The following is an 18,349-nucleotide window of genomic DNA, read 5'->3' on the forward strand; positions in this document are numbered from 1 at the left end:
TATATATATATATATATATATATATATATATATATATATAGACACAAACTTCGCTCTGACTTAAGTTTTCTTATTCAAGAGTAACCAGTAGGATTTTGGTGGAAAACAGACAAAAATGACAAAAAAAAATATTTTACCAAAATGGAACTGTTTGTGTTTGGAAATGGAAATTACTCTGAAGTGTTTTTTTTTAGCTTTCTAATTCGATTCAATTCAATTTTATTTGTATAGCGCTTTTAACAATGGACATTTTCCCAAAGCAGCTTTATACAGAAATCTAATCTTTCCTTGGCATCTGCCTGCAAAGATTTAACAAATGCTGTTTAACAAATGCCGAAGAAAAATCAGTCTGTAAAACTGTTTATACAAACTATAAAAAACAATAAAACAGTAAATAATCTGTTAGCTAAGTGTATTTTTCTCATACAGTGAATGTCACACTTGGAGTAAGTTGTTGGATAGCTAGACAGACATGAACCTATACAATTCAGTTTGCGATCAGATGCCGGCTGTCAAAATGTTTGCCGTCACTTCATCATCAAAAGAGAAGAGTGCTTACAGTCTCAGCACGAACAACAGCCCACAGAGTTCAAAAATGTTTAAAAGACCTAATAACAAGAAATTCAGCCAAAAGAATCAATGATTATTTCCTCACCGATGGTCAGTTCAGTGTAGAGACACCGATGAGGCTCGTGTTTAAACGCCGTGGTGAATTTAACCTCAGGTGGTGAAACAGTGACTGATGTGGATGATCCGGACAATCATTTAAAACCCATTGTAAACTTATAATTCCTAAAATATATTGTTAATATTGGTTTTCCATAAGTAGATTTGGTTATGATGTAGAGGTATGCATAGCATTAATATTATTGGGTGTTCAGGAATCTTTGACTGGCAGTGAGCACTCTGTAGTGCACACTTCACGGCTGTATAGCCAACCAAACCACACACTCCACACACTCTTCACTCTGCTGTACTCTGTGCTCTCTGAGTTTACTGCGTCCACAACTAAACCAAAATTTACTCACTAGTATTTCCTCTCCAATCACATTTGCCTTTTGAATCAGCCATTTTATATGGTGCACAACGTAAACGGTCAGTGATTCACCTCTATTTTTCTGATTGTATTCAGAAATTTATATCTAAATGTTAGCCTAAACTTGCAGTGTGCAATATTTGTAAAGAAGTGGTTTTGTCTGTTTTTTATTATAATTTTCAGCTTGAACATGTAATAAAATGAACAATTTGAATGAGCATAAAAAAAAGTCCATTCAAACAAATACAATATATTGGAACTGGATTTGATTCAATAAACCGAAACATTTTGTGTAACCAAAGTAGCTTTGTTATGAACTCGTTTCGAGATGCATATTGCATCATTTAGATCCTAAATAAAAAGTTTTTTTTCCTCTGGAAGCATGTGTCTGTTTTTATTATTATTATTATTATTATTATTATTATTATTATTATTATTATTGCAAGCTTTTATATTGTAATGTTGTATTAAGACTGGATTTTATCGTGTAATTGAGTTTTTCTTACACATAATTACTTCTGAATTTTACTTCCAGCATTTCAAAAAGAAAAATCTCTATGTTCTACTCACTACAAGCCTCAAACATCACTACATCTCTCTATAATCATATATTTGTAAAGTCATAAGGCAGCCTTTTAGCATCAGATACAGTAGCTTTGAGGAGTCAATATAAATTCCTAACGAATCAAAACTTTAACAGATGTGACAGTGAGCTCAAGACCTAGCATGGACACTTTGTATTTATCACAGCAGTTTGTATTTATCAAGCTAGCCATTAGCATTTGGCTAGTTTGTATAGTCAGAGTTACTGTCATGCTAGCTAGCTTGTGAGAGATTAGCAATAAAGCTGTTAGTTATTGTTGTTAGCCTCAGCTAATTGTTTCCCCACATGCAGTAATTTCAGGAACTAAAATCAGTGAGGCGTCTTTTTCTTTTATGGATATTTTGTAGAGTTTATACTTTTCTAATTTAATTGACTAAAGAATCTGAAGCTTCAACTTTTACAGAGTATTTATTTGGTAAAGTAATTTCACTACTAGCTCAGTTTCGAAGACTTTTATTTAAGGTGATGTAGAAGTGAAGCAGATTACAGTCTGAGGAACTGAGGGTTATTGGTCTTTTTTAAGGATCCAACAGTGGCTCTGTAACAGTCCGAGGATTTAAATTTACAACCTCCTGGTATGCACTTTAGTATGCACTTTATCCTGCTTAGCTTTGTGGTGGATCCGGAGTCTGTACCAGGAATACTAAGGGTGAGGCAGGAATACAACCAGGATGGGAAGCCAGTTCATCACAGGAGATCATGCACACACATTCACACTCTTATTCACACCTAGGGGGAAATTAGAGTTGCCAGTCCATCTACTGGCATGTTTTCGGGAGGTGGAAGGAAACCAGAGAACCTGAAGGAAATCCATATGGACATGGGGAGAACATGCGAAACTCCAAGCAGACAGTAACACGAGCTCAGGATAGATCCAGGGACCCTGCAGCTGTGTGGCGCAAACATTATCCACTGCACCACTGCGCCGCCCAACTGCAGGACAACTCAGTAAAAATAGATTGGAAATGTTTTATATAAATTTGTAGTAAATTGTAACCCTTATTAAAAACAACAGTTCTGTCAGCCAAAACAATACCAGTCACTGTTTCAGCTTCTTCTAACTGGAGCTTTTAAAGTTCAGTTCATCCAAAGTTTAGTCTCCACTGCAGTCCTGTTCCATGAACTGACTTTCAGCCTAAACTTAGTGAGTGTTTCAGCTGAATTCTCAGAGCAGGATGTGGGGTTATGACGGCACATCGCTCTAATTGAGCCAACACTGCAAACATGTCAGCACTCCTGGGTCCCGGTCCCACAGGTTGCCTCGGGTCGTTACCTAAATGACTCCGACACACAGGAACACTCCAATTAAAACGAATGAAGGAAAATGAAGATTAAGAATGCATGAGGAAAGTAGAAAAGAGAGAGGCAGAAGCACGTCAGGGTCGACAGGAATCAGCAGGATTTTAAGTTGCCATGTTGGAATTCAATATAAATGTACATGAAGGTTGTAGTACAGAAATCTGAAGAATATACAAATGTTAGAAAATATCTCAGAATTTTGCATAGAAAAAATGACTAGAACTATGTATAAAATTGCATTCATGCTATAAAGATTTTCTATTATATATACAGTAAATAGAGTTAAACATCTAGGCAAGAAGTTTATTGTTGACATATTATACACATCAGTATGTACACACCCAAACATCCAAAAAATGCCCATTTGAGTTCTGGAGAGTTTTTTCTTTTAAACAAAATAATGAGAAAATGCCTTTTGGGCTGATGGTATGCCAAGGTCATGGGTAACTCTGAAGGAGCTGGAGAATTGCACAGCTCAGATGGAAGAAGTTGTTCTCAGGACAATAACAGCTCACTCACAACACACTAAACAAACCTGGGCTTTATAGAAGAGTGGCGAGAGAAGAATGTAATTATTGGGGGAAAAAAAGCCATATAAAAATCCATTCAGAGTTTGCCAAAAGGCATGTTGGAAAAAGGTTCTCTGGTTTAAAAAGACCAAAACTGAACTTTTTGGCCTTGGTACAAAGCACTACATTCATCAGAAATCCAACACTGCTCATCACCCTGAGACCACCACCCCTACAGTGAAGCATGGTGGCGATAGCATCATGTTTTGTCGCTGCTTTTCATCATCAGGGACTGGGAAACTGGTCAAGATGGATGGAGCTAAATACAGGGCAATCATAGAAGAAACCCTGTTCCATTCTGCAAGAGGACAATGACTCTAAACACACTGTCAAAACTACACTGGAAAGGCTCAAAACCAAGAACCTCAATGTGTCCAGGTAAGGCCCAGACCTCAATCCAATTGAGAATCCATGGCAAGACTTGAAAATTGTTGTCTACCAACAGTCTTCATCAAATAACACAGAGCTTGAGCAATTTTGCCAAGAAAAATGGGCAAAAATATCAGGATCCAGATGTGCAAAGCTGATAAAAACATATCCCAGGTGAGCTGCAGCTGTGTTTGCAATTTTGCAGGTGTTTTTACCAAATATTGACCCAAGGGTTTGAATATGTATGCAGCCAACAAATGTTGACCCAAGGGTTTGAATATGTATGCAACCAACAACTTTTTGTTTTTTTTTAATTAATCTGTCACAATAAAAAGTATTAACTTAAAAAAATTAACTTTGCTAGCTAGCCAACAGTAAGCAAAATAAAAAAATCAACTTCAGCTAGTTAACAGAGAAGTCATTATTTGTATATGATGCAATTCATTGTGATTACTTTTTCTAAACAGTATGTAACTAAAATCACTAACATTTTATTAATGTTAGAGATTAATGATGAATTGCATCCATCCTTTTTCCAAAATGTATTGCGCACTTTCACACTTTAGCCCAAAATGACATCCTGATTACAGCAAGACCATCTGCGTCAGTGTTTCTTTATTACTGATATCTACCATCAATAAAACACACTGGCTTATCATTCTTTATTTTGTTTAAAAAGGAAACTTTTTGCATCCAATAATAAAAGCATTCATTTACATATACATGTTATCAGTTATTACACTCAGACACTTGTGATGTGGTGTATGGGATAGTAAAGGAATGTGGGTAAAAACACTGACCGGGTAAATTTGTCCCACTTTTAAAAGAGTTACAGTTAAAACTAATCTCACACTTTAACAGACTTATCACACAATTACTCGAGTATAAAATGACCAGATGTGATCAAAGCCTTGGTTTCTCATGAGAAAACACACCACTGTGTCACTCTGGACAGTGTTCTTTACAGTGTAAAGAGACGCGCACACACACACGCACACACACACTTACACTTCTCCATATACATATTACTCCTAATTTTAAAATAATTTTAGTCTCAATCTAGGTCTGTCAAGCCAACTTTAACAGGATACAAGATATACAGAAATCTGTTTTACACACATTAAAGCTGCACCTTAAATTATTTGCACATAAAAGAAAACAATAATTCAGAGTGTGTAAATGTTGGCAGGAAAATCTGTGTAATTTTTTAAAAACATGATCCACTAATAAATAATTGGTCTTTATAAACTTTCAAGGTGAGTGTGTATCTCCTTTCTCTCTCTGTTTGTGAGTCATATTCTTTATAACCATATAAAATGCTCCAAGACACTATAAACTAATGTTTGTGAAAGTTTACGTGTGCAGTTGTGCAGATGTACAGGTGTGTGTGTGTGTGTGTGAACCTAAAACAGTGAGGGAACTGAATATAATTTAAAATGAAAATGGACCCAAGACCAAAGCAGAGTAAAGTGTAGAGTTGTGCATATCAGTGACAAAAATGACAGTGTGTATGAGTGAATTTGGTGATTAACTTAAATTATTTTCAAAAAGTGGTGTCATGGAAACAGACAAAACCTACATGTAGCAAAAATTGTTAATGATGTGTGAAAGTGGTTTAAATTGTGTAAGAAGTGAAATAAAAGAAGTGCACATGTATGTGTGTGTGTGTGTGTGTGTGCATGTGTGTGAGAGAGAGAGGGGGAGAGAGATAGAGACTATAGTAAACTGCTGCTCAGTGGCACCATCTCAGGCCCGAGTTCTGTCTTTTTTGGGCTGTGGACAGAGAGAGTAGGAAGTGTGTCCGAGGGGTCCTGGCTGTCTGCAGGGGACCACTGAGGTGCCTGTGTGAGAGGGTTCCTGCTGATAACAAGCTGGAGCTGATCTCCCGCCTCGGCAATCAGAGGCACGGCTAAGCAGCAGTCAAAGTCCCGGGTGCGCACGTGATTCACCTGAGATGGAGAGACAGAGGCTGTATTCAGACATACAGCTCAAATATGATCCCACACACCCCCTGATAAGTAGGAAAAAATATCTACAGTCTGAATGCCGCCGCCACCCCCAAAGATGGTAAGTAACTAATATTCACATCCCCTGCAGTACTCGGTGTACACACTCCAGCATCGTTACTATAACAAGAAATGTGCAACAACACACCAAACACAAAGCAGACTGTTAATCCAAGTTTTCTTGGATTACATGACCGAGAAATCCTGAGAAGTAGGACTTTACCTGAAGAATGCGGTCGTATGGCTGTAAACCCGCCTGGTCTGCAGGACCATCCGGACGGATCATGTTCACATACACACCCTTCTCCAACAAGCCATCAGAGACACTGAAGCCAAAATCCCTGCTTTCTTCATCCTTCAACACACAGATCTGAGTGAGAGAGAGGAAGAGCGAGAGAGAACAAGAAATGACCATGAAACAAACATTTTACAACCCATAATTTTAATTACAAAGAGCAACAAAGTGAAATAAAAATGGTGTCCGGAACAAGGCGATTTGTAGGTGTTCCACTTTCGTCCACTCCTCACCAGCAGGATGATGTTGCTAGTAATTAGGATGAAGAAAAATCATGTTGGGGATTTTAACATCAATGTTAATGTGACTAGGATCCCCAAGGCCAACTGGACAGAGCATAAGTGTTAAACGAATCCAAAGTCAAAGTTTCCTACATGAGAACGTAGTCAACGACATGTCTGGTGACTGACAGTTGCTTCTTGAGTTTTGCACTGTTGCTACGAGGCTAATGTAGCCAAGTCCATCTCACACAAAATCTTTTAAATAAATACATCGTAAAACTTCTTCAAATATTGTTCAGTACATTGTTGAGCTGATAATTTTGTAGAATAGTCGAGAGAGTCTGTATTTAGAAATTTAAGTGGAACTTTATCATCAATTCCTCCAAACTTTGGAGGCAGAGCTTCAGAGATGCAATAATACCAAATAAGGGAAAAAAAAGTGATAATTGTCCAAGATTGCTGCCACCATAATGTTAGAGAGTTACATGGTTTGATATAGTTATGTTCCTGATTATAGATAACAGTAAGTCACACTGTGTCTTAAACTACATCAGTGAGTCTGTGTGACATCACTAAGATATTTATAGAAGATTTTGGGTGACAGAATCTTCCATTACTCGTTAGCTAGATTAGTTTGCTAGCTCATTCGTTCTTCTGATAAATCAGTGATCGAGTCATTTATACCTTGTGTAGCTCTAACGGCACGGTGGTGTTCGAGTCATTGAGCTCTGTTTCTGGGCTGCAATCCCAGCACTGCTTCAGTTTCACTGCTGGAAATTTGATTTCACCGTCGTTACAGACCTCACTCTCGTCCCCCAAACTCAGTGTGCTGCCTGACATCATGGTGGCCTGCAAGTTATAATCAAATTTGGAAAATAAATAAATGAATAAACAAACAAGAGAGATATTTTTAAATGACAATATTAAATATTAAAAAAATATATATATTATAGATAGATACATTTATAATATTTATAAATGCATCTAAAATATTTCTTTTGTTTAATATTAAAAAAATAAATATTATAGATAAATACATTTAGTCTTTCAATATTTATATTTAATAAAAAAATATTTAAATATTTAAGTTACCTGCATAAAATACAATTTATAAAATGCCACTATTTTTAATGAATATTAAAAATATTTTCATAAATATTTTAGTTTTCAATATTTTTATATTTAATAATAAAATATTTAATTTAATATTTTAAATTACCTGCATAAAATACAATTTACAAAATGCCACTTTTTTAAAATATTTAAATTAATTAGATTTTTTTTTTTACATTTTTAAAAGAATTACATTTTAAATTAATGAACACAGTATTAATTACAATATAGCGTATAATGTTCATTTTCAATTAGGTGTTATTATTTTGAAATTGTTTAGCAGTATAAATAAAAGCAGTTGAGGTAGCTTGTTAGACTCATCATGAAAGTTATGATTGTTTACCTCCAGCTCTCTGAGAATTTCTGATTGGCCGCACGTCTCCAGGTCCTGCAGGGCTTGCGACCAGTAGCTCTCCTGAGTGTCGGTGTTGCCACGGCAACGCATGGGGCTAACGGATCTGCGTCAATGCAAAGCATCCAGGGTAATGCAAGGCCTGGCGCACGAGATGGTGTTTGCTCCCTCCTTCCCTGTCTATCTCTCTATCAAACAATGTAGCACCCTCTACTGTAAAGTTGCTGTAAAATCTCCAATACACTCTCTACAACATGAGGGGAATATGTAAGATATATGAACGGGCGCACGCTCACACACACACACACACACACACAGCTGAAGATGCCATGGCCTGTTTTGAGACATGGCCAAAGTGTCGGAAAACAGAAGCGATAGAAAAAGATGATGTTGGAGAGCCATAGGTGATTAGTAAGGTGGATGAAGGACAGATCACCTGAGAAAGAGAGAAACAGAAGCACAGACAAAAAAAGGAGAAAAGATTGTTTTTCTGTGCCACATACTGGTATTCAATATTCATAGTCAAATCCTCTGGCACAGAAAACAAAAGAATTCGGAGAAAAATGAAATGCATAGGCTACAATTTTCCACTAAGCATTTGGAGTATGTGGAAAATTGTGTACATTTGTTTTGGTGCCAAATAATCAGTTAATGATCAGAGCAGGTCCATGCAGTTAACACCAAAATGTACACCGGAAGAGCCCAAGTCAGTTCCCACAATGTTAGAGCAGATTACCGTGTGCTACGTCCCCTTAGGCTCAAACATTTTATAAAGTGATTTGTTGCAGTAACAGGAGTAGCTCAGTGGTTAAGATATTGAGCTACAAACAAAAGTCATGAGTTCAAATCCTATGCATCACCAAGCTGCCACTGTTGAACCCTATTGCTCAGTTGTATCCCATCTTAACTGTTGCTTTGTATACCGGAATGGGGTAAATGTATATGTCTTGCAAATGGGTGTTAGCTCAGTGGTTAGGACGTTGAACTTCTGATCAGAAGGTTCAGAGTTCAAATCGCAACACCACCAAGCTGCCACTGCTGGGCCCTTGAGCAAGGCCCTTAACCCTCAACTGCTTAGTTGTGTAAATGAGATAATTGTAAGTCGCTCTGAATAAGTATTGTAAGTCGCTCTGGATTTATAGCATTGCCAAATGCTGTAAATGTAAATGCAAAAACAAAAAAAAAAGGCATGAAAAGCATTTGAAAATGACATGTTAGCAAAAACTAGCTACTGTAATATTTATAAATAAAGTCCATAACTTGGTATGCACTTAGAAAGTTATAATGTAAGTAATGTCTATGTAGAACCCTGCATCAGAGTTTTTTTTTTTTTTTTTTTTTAAAACAACACTTTTATACCCGTATGGAGTTACATGTCTGACTGACTACATTTGGCAAAGCAAAAAATTGTGTAAATTCCATCTTCTTTAAAACATGTTTTGTTAAATTCATTTTGTATCACACGAGTATGAGCACTTATTGTAACGTTTGTTCAATTGTTGCTCCTTCTGATTTTCCTACTAAAATTACTAAAATTTCTACAAAAAAACCTAATTCCTATAGTTTTTTTTTTTTTTTTAATTCTGCCAAAAAAATAAATTCTCTTGAATCTTCATGGTCATGGGTCATGAGTCAGAAGTGAAAAGTGTCCACACTTAAATGTATTTAAATGTTGAAAGTAAATGATCATAACTGAAATTAGAAGTCAGGGTGGGTTTTTTTTCTGTTGTTTTTCAGCATGATCTCACTTTGTACCTATTCACATGACTCAATAAATAAAAAAATTTAAAGCAGTTAAAGAAAGAAAAAAAAAATCATGATTGCTGAGATTTGTAACAAGTAGGCTACTTGGAAGGTATGAATGAAAATGTTAGTAGGTAACTGATGGTTCATGATAAACAGTCCTGTGTTTTATATGAAACTCCAAGCACACTGGTACTCCCCAAAGGGATAAAACAGCTTTGAATGCTTTTTATTTATGGCTTTATTCTTGTCCCGTCACGTTTTGTTTAACAGTGAGACTGAACACACAGAGCAGACGAGAGCCCAAGAGAAAGCAGACAGACCCGAACTGTAAATGAGTGTAAGTAATTAATACTGAGCACAGCAAGGCAATAGTAGTCTAGCATGGAGGTAGCAGAAATCTCCTGACAGAAACATATTTAATAAAAAACAACAAATTATATTGTCCCCAGATCTCAGTACAGAGTACAAGGAGGAGGAAGTACGTTGAAAACCAACATTAAAATAGTAGCTTATAAAAAAGTGAGCATGCTTACCCATGGTATTTCCAGTCTTCCTCTCCCAATTTCCCATCATGCACTGCAGCACGGTGGGTAAGTCTTCTGGAGGCCATTGGGCTCCGTTGATTATTTCGTCTCCACTCATTAGGGTGGATGGTCAGGTCAGATGACCGATGGATGTAGGCCCCTGGAATACAGATGGAGAAAAGAGTGACTGGTTTTCAAATTTCAAATGACTGATTGATTACCTTTGGGGTGAGGAAAACGTTATGTAAATGTGTTTTGGCTGAAATATTCCTTTAAAGATGCAATTTCCATTTTCAGATTTGTACATTTAAGTATCAAGAGCATCATCACCCACTGTATTCATTTTATATACAGTATATATACTTTTCTCCCCCCATGATGGGCCATTGAATAGTGTTAAAATAATAATAATAATAATAATAATGGGAAAAGTGTTAATATACTAAAAAAAGAAAAATTTATAAATAAATATAAAAATAAATGTACATTTCTAATTTTGTTACATATACACAATTTAGTATATTCCCCTTTCCCTTTTTTAATTGTAAATATAAATTGAAATAATATCATATATAATTAAATAGAAATATAAATTATATGAAATGATACATATATAGTATATATTTAAAAAGGTATACCATACAGTAAACAATTACATTAAATTATAATATTACATTAAATATAAGTGAATTAAAATATGTTTAAAATACATAATTTAAAACAACTTTTTTGATTAATAAAAAAAGAAAGCCATCAACCCCCACAGCTCAGGATCTAAATTTAAAATTACTTTTTTTTTTTTTTTGCTCTTACCACAACTGACCCCAAACTCAGCTTTATTTCAGCCTTTTCATTAATGCTCGTCCCTCACCTTGACTCCCATAGCCGGCATCGTGGGCGGAGCCATCCCACGAGTCCATGGCTGAGTCCAGGCTGGGGGGCGTGGCTAGGTGACGAAGACCAGAATGTTTACAGCGTCTGAGTGAATCAGAGTGGTCGTCTTCAGTGTCACTCAGACAAGATCCCGCCCTCTGAGGGCTGCCAGAGTCTGACTCAAACACAGCTGAGAGAGAGATAAGGACATCAGGCCATACAGGATTCATCAAGATGTCAGTAAGATCTCAGTAACCTATACACACACTGAATAATCACACACACCACAAACACATATCTGATTGTAATGAAAACACCTTGTGTAACCGTGTTAGCATGTGGGCGTGTTGGTGTGTGTTAGACTCACGCTCAGTTCGTTTTTTGATCTTGAGTGTCACAGCATCTCCAGCAGTCTGCAGCAGATGGATGGCTTCACTCAGTGGCTTCCCCTTTAGACTCACGTGATTAATGGCTAACACGCGGTCACCAACGTGAAGAGCCCCAGTCCTGTGCGCACGCATGCACACACACACACACACGCACACCCTTAGGATCCTTCAGATTTGATTTTCACCTTTTTTATGTTTTTTTTTTTCAAAACAAAGACAGGAACCAACAGACTTTTAAGTAAGTTCTAGTTTTGTTTGAGAGATTATCACAGGAACACTGGGCATGAACACACCTCACTCACACCTAGGGTCAATTAAAAGTAGCAAACAGTTTTACCCCAAAAGCTTATTACACAAAAAAATAAAATAAACCATGTACTGTAGTTAGCTAGGAGGTCGAGCTAGAGGATGGGATGCCAGCTTTAAAACTAAAAGAGTAAAAGTGGAAGAAGTGCTTGGATTAACTTTGTTCCTTTGATCAAACTTGTCACTGAAAGAAGCCCAAAGCTCAGAAAAGTAAACTTGTGAAAAGAAAAATTCTTTAAAAATGGAGGCTTGGCACTGCTAGACCCGTACCCTGAGTACCACTAAATTCTTCGATTAACAATGTTGATGAAGTACCAAAACCCACACAACTGGAACCTTTAACATTAAATCAGCAGTTAATGGAAAAAGCACAGTCCCAGACGGCATTGCAGTTTTGTTGAGCCACATACAGAAGGAATAGCAATTTCAGCAGAAGTAGCAGTTACCCCTCAGACACATCCTATACATGTATGAACACGTGTGTGTGTGTACCTGTGTGCGAGACCATTACGGGTCAGGCTGGAGATGAGGATCGGGTTAAAAGGTTCCTCAGTACCAGAAATGGTGATTCCCAGAGGACCTCCGTGTCTCTTCAGCTCCACAGTGAAAATCACAGAGCCGGACGACTCCAGCTCATCTGCAGCACACACAATTCATTATTCATCATGTTGCAAAATCTAAACATCATCATAAACAGCTACAAGTGACAGAAAAACAGGGAGAACATTATACAGTGCCTTGCAAAAGTATTCACCCCCTTAACTGGGGGTGACATACAGCAGCATAAAAGTTGTGATTGTATAAGTATTCACCTCCCTTGCTGTGATACCACAGCATTGTACACATCTGCCATCAAAAATTAAACTTGGAACATATCAAGGAATGCCATTAAATCATTTTTTTTTTAAATATGGCATAACTGCAACTCTACCTAGACGAGGCTGTCCACCAAAAATCAGTGACTGAGTAAGGAGGGCATTAGTCAGAGAAGCAAAAAAGAGAGGGGTGAATACTTATGTATGGCTTGGCACCTTTAATTACAGTGCCAAATAAAGATGTTGGTCTTCTTTCTGAAACAATTAAAATAAAGGAAGTTGTTGAATTTTGATGATTGAATTCTCTCCATCTATAATACAAGGAAATTTCCCCGACCTGTAGCGTTTTGGTGAATGTGTGCAGTAACTCAACAAAATAAGTAAGTATATTATATATTATATATTAGTACACATATATTTGTACTTTTGCGTGTTCATGAGGTTATATTCATGAGTCATGTATGTTCTTTTATCAGATAACACCAGTTGTTGGGAATACAAAGCTCACCATGTGCTTAATTATTTAACCCTTCCTGAGTATGACACACACCTAAGTTGTCCTCGTCTTTCTGAATGCGCAGTCTGACCATGTCCTCAGCCTGCTGGAGGACCGCCATCGCCTCGTCAATTCCACAGTTCTCGAGTTTTACGTTGTCTATGCCCAGCAAACGATCACCAGGCTCCAGTGTACCTGTTCTGTGTGCACACACACACACACACCAGAGTACGCATGCATAGATCAAGTATCCTATATTCTCAGCTCTTCACATTGGTGTTAAATCGCATGAAAGACACAAATATTGCTTCATGGTGAATTTACCTGTGAGCAATGCTCCCTCTCTTTATCTCAGAGATGATCAGAGGCCGGCCTGGCTTCTTGCTGGCTGTAACATTATAAAATTACTGTCAGCTATAAAACTCCATTCAGTTAATATAGAAATTGTATTATACATTGGCTGATCAAGTAAACAATAGTAGATGCTGTGTATTATTAAGCGACGATGCCACCTCTTGGTCACGACTTACCACTGATAGTAATGCCCACCTCCACCCCACGCTTCTTCGGCAGCTTCACGTGAAACGTACCACTGCTCGGGATTACAGATTCTGACAAAGGAAGCACACAAATAAATCACAGTGGTTAATCTACTGATCTTCTGATTAAGACATTAAACACCACAAACTCATGGAGAGTCACAATACTACAGTTTAGTACAGATGTAATTTTCTCTTACACAGGAGTTGATTCACTTATTCGTACAATATGGCTGTGTCAAAACCAGGTGTTGGGTAAAAGCGAGAACACAATCACATCTCTGTCCATCACTACACACATCTCATTTTTAAATAAATGACTACTATTTAGAAACATTAACAAATTAATTTCTTTTGCTACTTCCTTTCTCTCTTGCTCCATCTCTTCCTTCAGGATTCACTCTCCATGGCAGTCCAAATAAGGAGGCGTGGTCTCTGTGCATGTCAGTCTCAGTGAAGAAGGTATGGCTCCTATGCCTGTCAGTCTTAGCAAAAGTAGGCGTGACTTCTGTGACTGTCAGCCCCAGGGAAGGAGTCGTGGCTTCTGTGCCTGTCAGTCCCAGGAAAGGAGGCATGACTTCCATGCCTGTCAGTCCCAGTAAAGGAGGAGTGGCTTCTGTGCCTGTCAGTCCCAGGGATGGAGGTGTCATCTCTCTGCCTGTCAGTCTTATGAAAGGAGGTGTGGCCTCGGTGCCTGTAAGTCCCTGTGGCCTACTTCTACTCCTCCAACACTTATTTCTAATAAAAATTAAACTGTTTGCACAATACAGAATTACATTGTATAACATCATATTGCATGCAACATATCACCTCATAATCTAAATCATATCATGTTAAATATCTAACAGCTTAAAATGTCTTTCATATATTTATTAACAATCATGTATTGCAGCACACATTGTAGAGATATACACTACTACTGCTTTGTGTTTTCCCTGCTCCAGCCATCATTAACCTTGCTGTTAATCTGTAAAATTTCATTCATGTAGGAAAGATGCTAGAGGTGCTGCAACATCATTCAGGTACCTGCGACATCAAACTCGACTTCTAGTGTGACCTGATTGGACAGAGCTGCATCTCGGAGAAGCTGATTGGCCTCCTCCAGTGTTCCGTCATCAGTTGGGATTCCATTTATAGACAGGATTCTGTCTCCAACCTGCAGCACTCCACACCTACAAAATAACTGACTGATGAATAACAGATTCTCTCACAACACACAAATTGAGAAAAACAAGGAAATAATAACTGGTTTGAAAAAGATGTTTGCCTTTAATAGCCTTTATACCATAGTCTTGAATTCTCAATTCTGAGACAGTTAGTCAGATAGTGTTGGTTAATGTATTTATATAGAAATTGTGCTGTTATATGATTGGGGGGGGGGGGGGGGGGGGTGCATTTATTTATTTTGCTGGCATGGTTTGGCTCCACTTGTCCCTTTGGATGAAAGCATCACTGTAAATCAATCTGCAGTTCCTCTCTGATCACCTTTATCCAATAATGAAACATTTCTATTCTAATGGGTGTGGTCAGTTCCAGGATAACCCCGCCCCATTCACAAGGCACAAGGGCTAGCTGAATGGTTTGATGAGGATGAAAGTGATGGAAATATTATGCAATGGACTTCACAGACTTCAACCCTGAACAGCTATGGGAGATTTGTTTTGCCATGTTAAGACAGTGACGGCACGCTCCACCACCATCACCACAACACCAACTGAGGGAACAGCTTCAGCACTAAGGAGTTCTGGAGGCCCATGGTGTCCCAACACCGTACTCCATTCATTTGTCGCTGGTCTTTAACTCAATGCACTCACATTTCCCTGTAAAGCATCTTCATCTTCCTTGTTATTATAATGTGCAGCTCTGGTGTTGGCTAATTAGCCCTGTGTGTTGTGCCTTCATTACAGCTCACTTTGCATCTGACTGCATCTAACATATAGTGAGCTTCTGAGGGAAAATGGAGTTATATAGCTTACAGTAATGAGATTAAGCGGTGCAATAGTTTACGGTCTTTGAACTGATCTACCAATTAGCTCACCTTCAAATGGTTAACATGTGTAAGCTCAGGGACAAGGTCAAACATGGCGTGTTACGAGATCTTGTTCACCACTGAAGTTTCAGACATCTGAACCATGATTCTTCAATTCTACATATTCTATAGAACGTCATGTGTAAGCACAGGTGTATACACACGCCACCTTTCAGCAGGTGAGTCTGGCTCTATGAATCGGATGCAGGCGGGTGCAGACAGCGGCTCCGTGGCAAACACTCCTCCCTGGAGCTGCAGGCCAAAGCCCGTGAGTGGGTCTCCTCTCAGCACCACCTCATTATTCTCAACATGCACCACCTGACCACCAACACCCACCGTGCTGGAGAGAGACACTGATGATGCAGCAAGACAAAAACAAAGAGAGAGATCAGAGAAAGAAAGACAAGTGCAGAAAGAGAGCTGAAAGAGATCAGTTGAGACCAAAGACAGATTAGACCAGAGGGAGAGAAAGACCATAGAGAAAAATGCAAACAGACCAGCGAGAGATAAACAGACCAAAGAGTGATCAGATGAGACAAAGTGAAAGAGAGAGAGAGATCAGACAAGAGCAAAGAAATAAATCAGATAAAACCAAAGACAGAATAAATAGAGAGCAGAGAAAGTCACCAGAAAGAGATCAGACCAGAGATAGAAGAGAGAGAGAGACCAGAGAGTGATCAGACCGGAAGGAAACAGAAGGAAAGAGATCAGACCAGAGATAGAAGAGAGAGACCAGAGAGTGATCAGACAGGAAGGAAACAAAAGGAAAGAGATCAGACCAGAGATATAAGAGAGAGACCAGAGAGTGATCAGACAGGAAGGAAACAGAAGGAAAGAGATCAGACATTACCAGAAAGAGATCAGACCAGAGATAGAAGAGAGAAACCAGAGAGTGATCAGACAGGAAAGAAACAAGAAGAAAGAGCATACAAGACCAGAAAGAGAAATATAGACCAGAGAGAGATTAGATTAGATAAGAGAAAGATATGACAAAAGCACAGAAAGATCAGACAAGAAAGGGCAAGAGAGTGACAGAAAAAGAGACAGACAAAAGTGTGATCAGACCAGACACAGACGAACATGAGAACTCCTAATTTTTAAGAACATTCCTTGTATACAGGTTTTGCTACTTATTTCATTGGGATTAGATAAGTGCATCATGTTACACATACTGTATCAACGGTCTGTAACAATTATAGCTGTAGAAGAAGAAAGGAATAAACCTAGAGAATGTTCTCTTACATGAGCTCTTGTGCTCGGTTCTCCTGGGTTTCCTCCTGATGGTGGTGCTGCGCGGGCTCGAGGGGTATGCTGGCAGAGTGCTGCAGGGGTACGGGCTTGGATACACAGAACCGCTCTTACCGCTGTGAAAGCCTGACGTGTGAGACGAGCTACCTGATGCCACAGCTACACAACAGAACAGCCATATGTTTATTCCATAAACCTGTTTAAAAAAATTCATCTAAGAAAGAACTAGGAACTGTTAGTTTTTCAGTTAGGGGTATTGGTCCGAAGTTGTCACACGAGTATGCAAGCTACTATTCAGGATGAAATGTGTATTTATATTGCGTATGCACATGCAAACACAGACATATGCATGATGGTGCTCTCACATGTGCAGTGAGAGTGTGTAGGGGTGGTGTTGCTCCAGGTTGATGGGGCTTTGCTGTGGGTGGGTGCAGGGGCACTGAGGTAGTTCACACCAGACTCCCACTGACGCTGGCTGCTCCTCTGGACACGCACTGCAGACACACACACAATCATGTCTGTGAGCCACCAATAACACACACACACACACACACACACACACACACACACACACAGAATCATGTCTGTGAGCCACCAATCTCACACACACACACACAAAATCATGTCTGTGAGTCACCAATCACACACATAAAAACACAGACAGAAAGATTTTGACAGGAGGAAAGATGATCTTTTGGACATAGGCTAAGAAATCCTGCTGAGGGAAAAGATTCTTTCGAGATGATTCTCCACACTGCTTCAGGCACATGTTCTGCACATTCATTCTTTCATTTCTCTCTGTCTCTTACATTTGCTCGCCAGCTTGGATAAAGCTGAGAGCAACGGAGAAATAAGCATGTTTTTTTTTTAAAAAAAAAAAAAAAACACGTCTCCAGTTTTCAACAAAAATCAAAACATTGGGATTTGCTTTGAAAGAGTGAAATGTGTGTGTGTGTGTGTGTATGTGAGAGAGAAGACACTAATGATGCTAAATTAATCACCAGCCTGCACCACTAGTTAGTTCAGGCCACACCCACCAGAACTAATCAGCTCTCTGGAAGGTTTTTTGTAGTCAAGAGCACAAATAAATGCAAGAAATTTCCATTTGGAGCATCGCAAAGGTATGAAATTGGAGAAGAATTATTGGCACCCTTCATAAAACTGATATATAAAATAAACATTAATCATTACGTAATCATTATAAAAATTCCACTCAACAAAGTATTTATGTTTGTTCTCACAAATAATAATTCTCATTAGAAGTACATTTTTTTCAAATAATAGTATTTTCTCTCAAATATATTCAGGCCAAATTATTGAGACTCCTGAGGAATGTTTGTAAAATAAATGCAAACAAAATCTCATTCTTGAAAAACTTATTAATACTTTTATTTATTTTCTGATTTCCTGGAGTGTGTGTGTGTGTCTATATATATATATATATATATATATATATATATATATATATATATATATATATATATATATATATATATTCTTTTTGTTACCCATTACCATGC

General features: G+C 38.1%; 1 protein-coding gene across 8 annotated transcripts in view; it reads right to left on the reverse strand.

Moving 5' to 3' along the window:
• Positions 1–4,525: 4,525 nt before the first annotated feature.
• The window catches only part of grip2a (glutamate receptor interacting protein 2a), a 34,263-nt gene continuing 20,439 nt past the window's right edge, over positions 4,526–18,349 (reverse strand). For 6 of the 8 annotated variants that reach the window (XM_026928412.3, XM_026928410.3, XM_026928416.3 and 3 more), the window contains 15 exons: positions 17,195–17,323; positions 16,824–16,988; positions 15,751–15,934; positions 14,579–14,724; positions 13,544–13,624; positions 13,338–13,401; positions 13,068–13,213; positions 12,195–12,339; positions 11,375–11,514; positions 11,006–11,197; positions 10,144–10,294; positions 7,856–7,970; positions 7,084–7,248; positions 6,107–6,253; positions 4,526–5,826 (listed from right to left, as the gene is read on the reverse strand). In XM_026928412.3, coding sequence (XP_026784213.3) covers positions 5,593–5,826; positions 6,107–6,253; positions 7,084–7,248; positions 7,856–7,970; positions 10,144–10,294; positions 11,006–11,197; positions 11,375–11,514; positions 12,195–12,339; positions 13,068–13,213; positions 13,338–13,401; positions 13,544–13,624; positions 14,579–14,724; positions 15,751–15,934; positions 16,824–16,988; positions 17,195–17,323 — 2,204 coding nt within the window. In that variant the 3' untranslated portion in view covers positions 4,526–5,592. The other 2 variants (XM_026928411.3, XM_026928417.3) reach the window with 2 other exon arrangements.

Source organism: Pangasianodon hypophthalmus, chromosome 8 (assembly GCF_027358585.1).
Source record: "Pangasianodon hypophthalmus isolate fPanHyp1 chromosome 8, fPanHyp1.pri, whole genome shotgun sequence".
NCBI classification, from domain to species: domain Eukaryota; kingdom Metazoa; phylum Chordata; class Actinopteri; order Siluriformes; family Pangasiidae; genus Pangasianodon; species Pangasianodon hypophthalmus.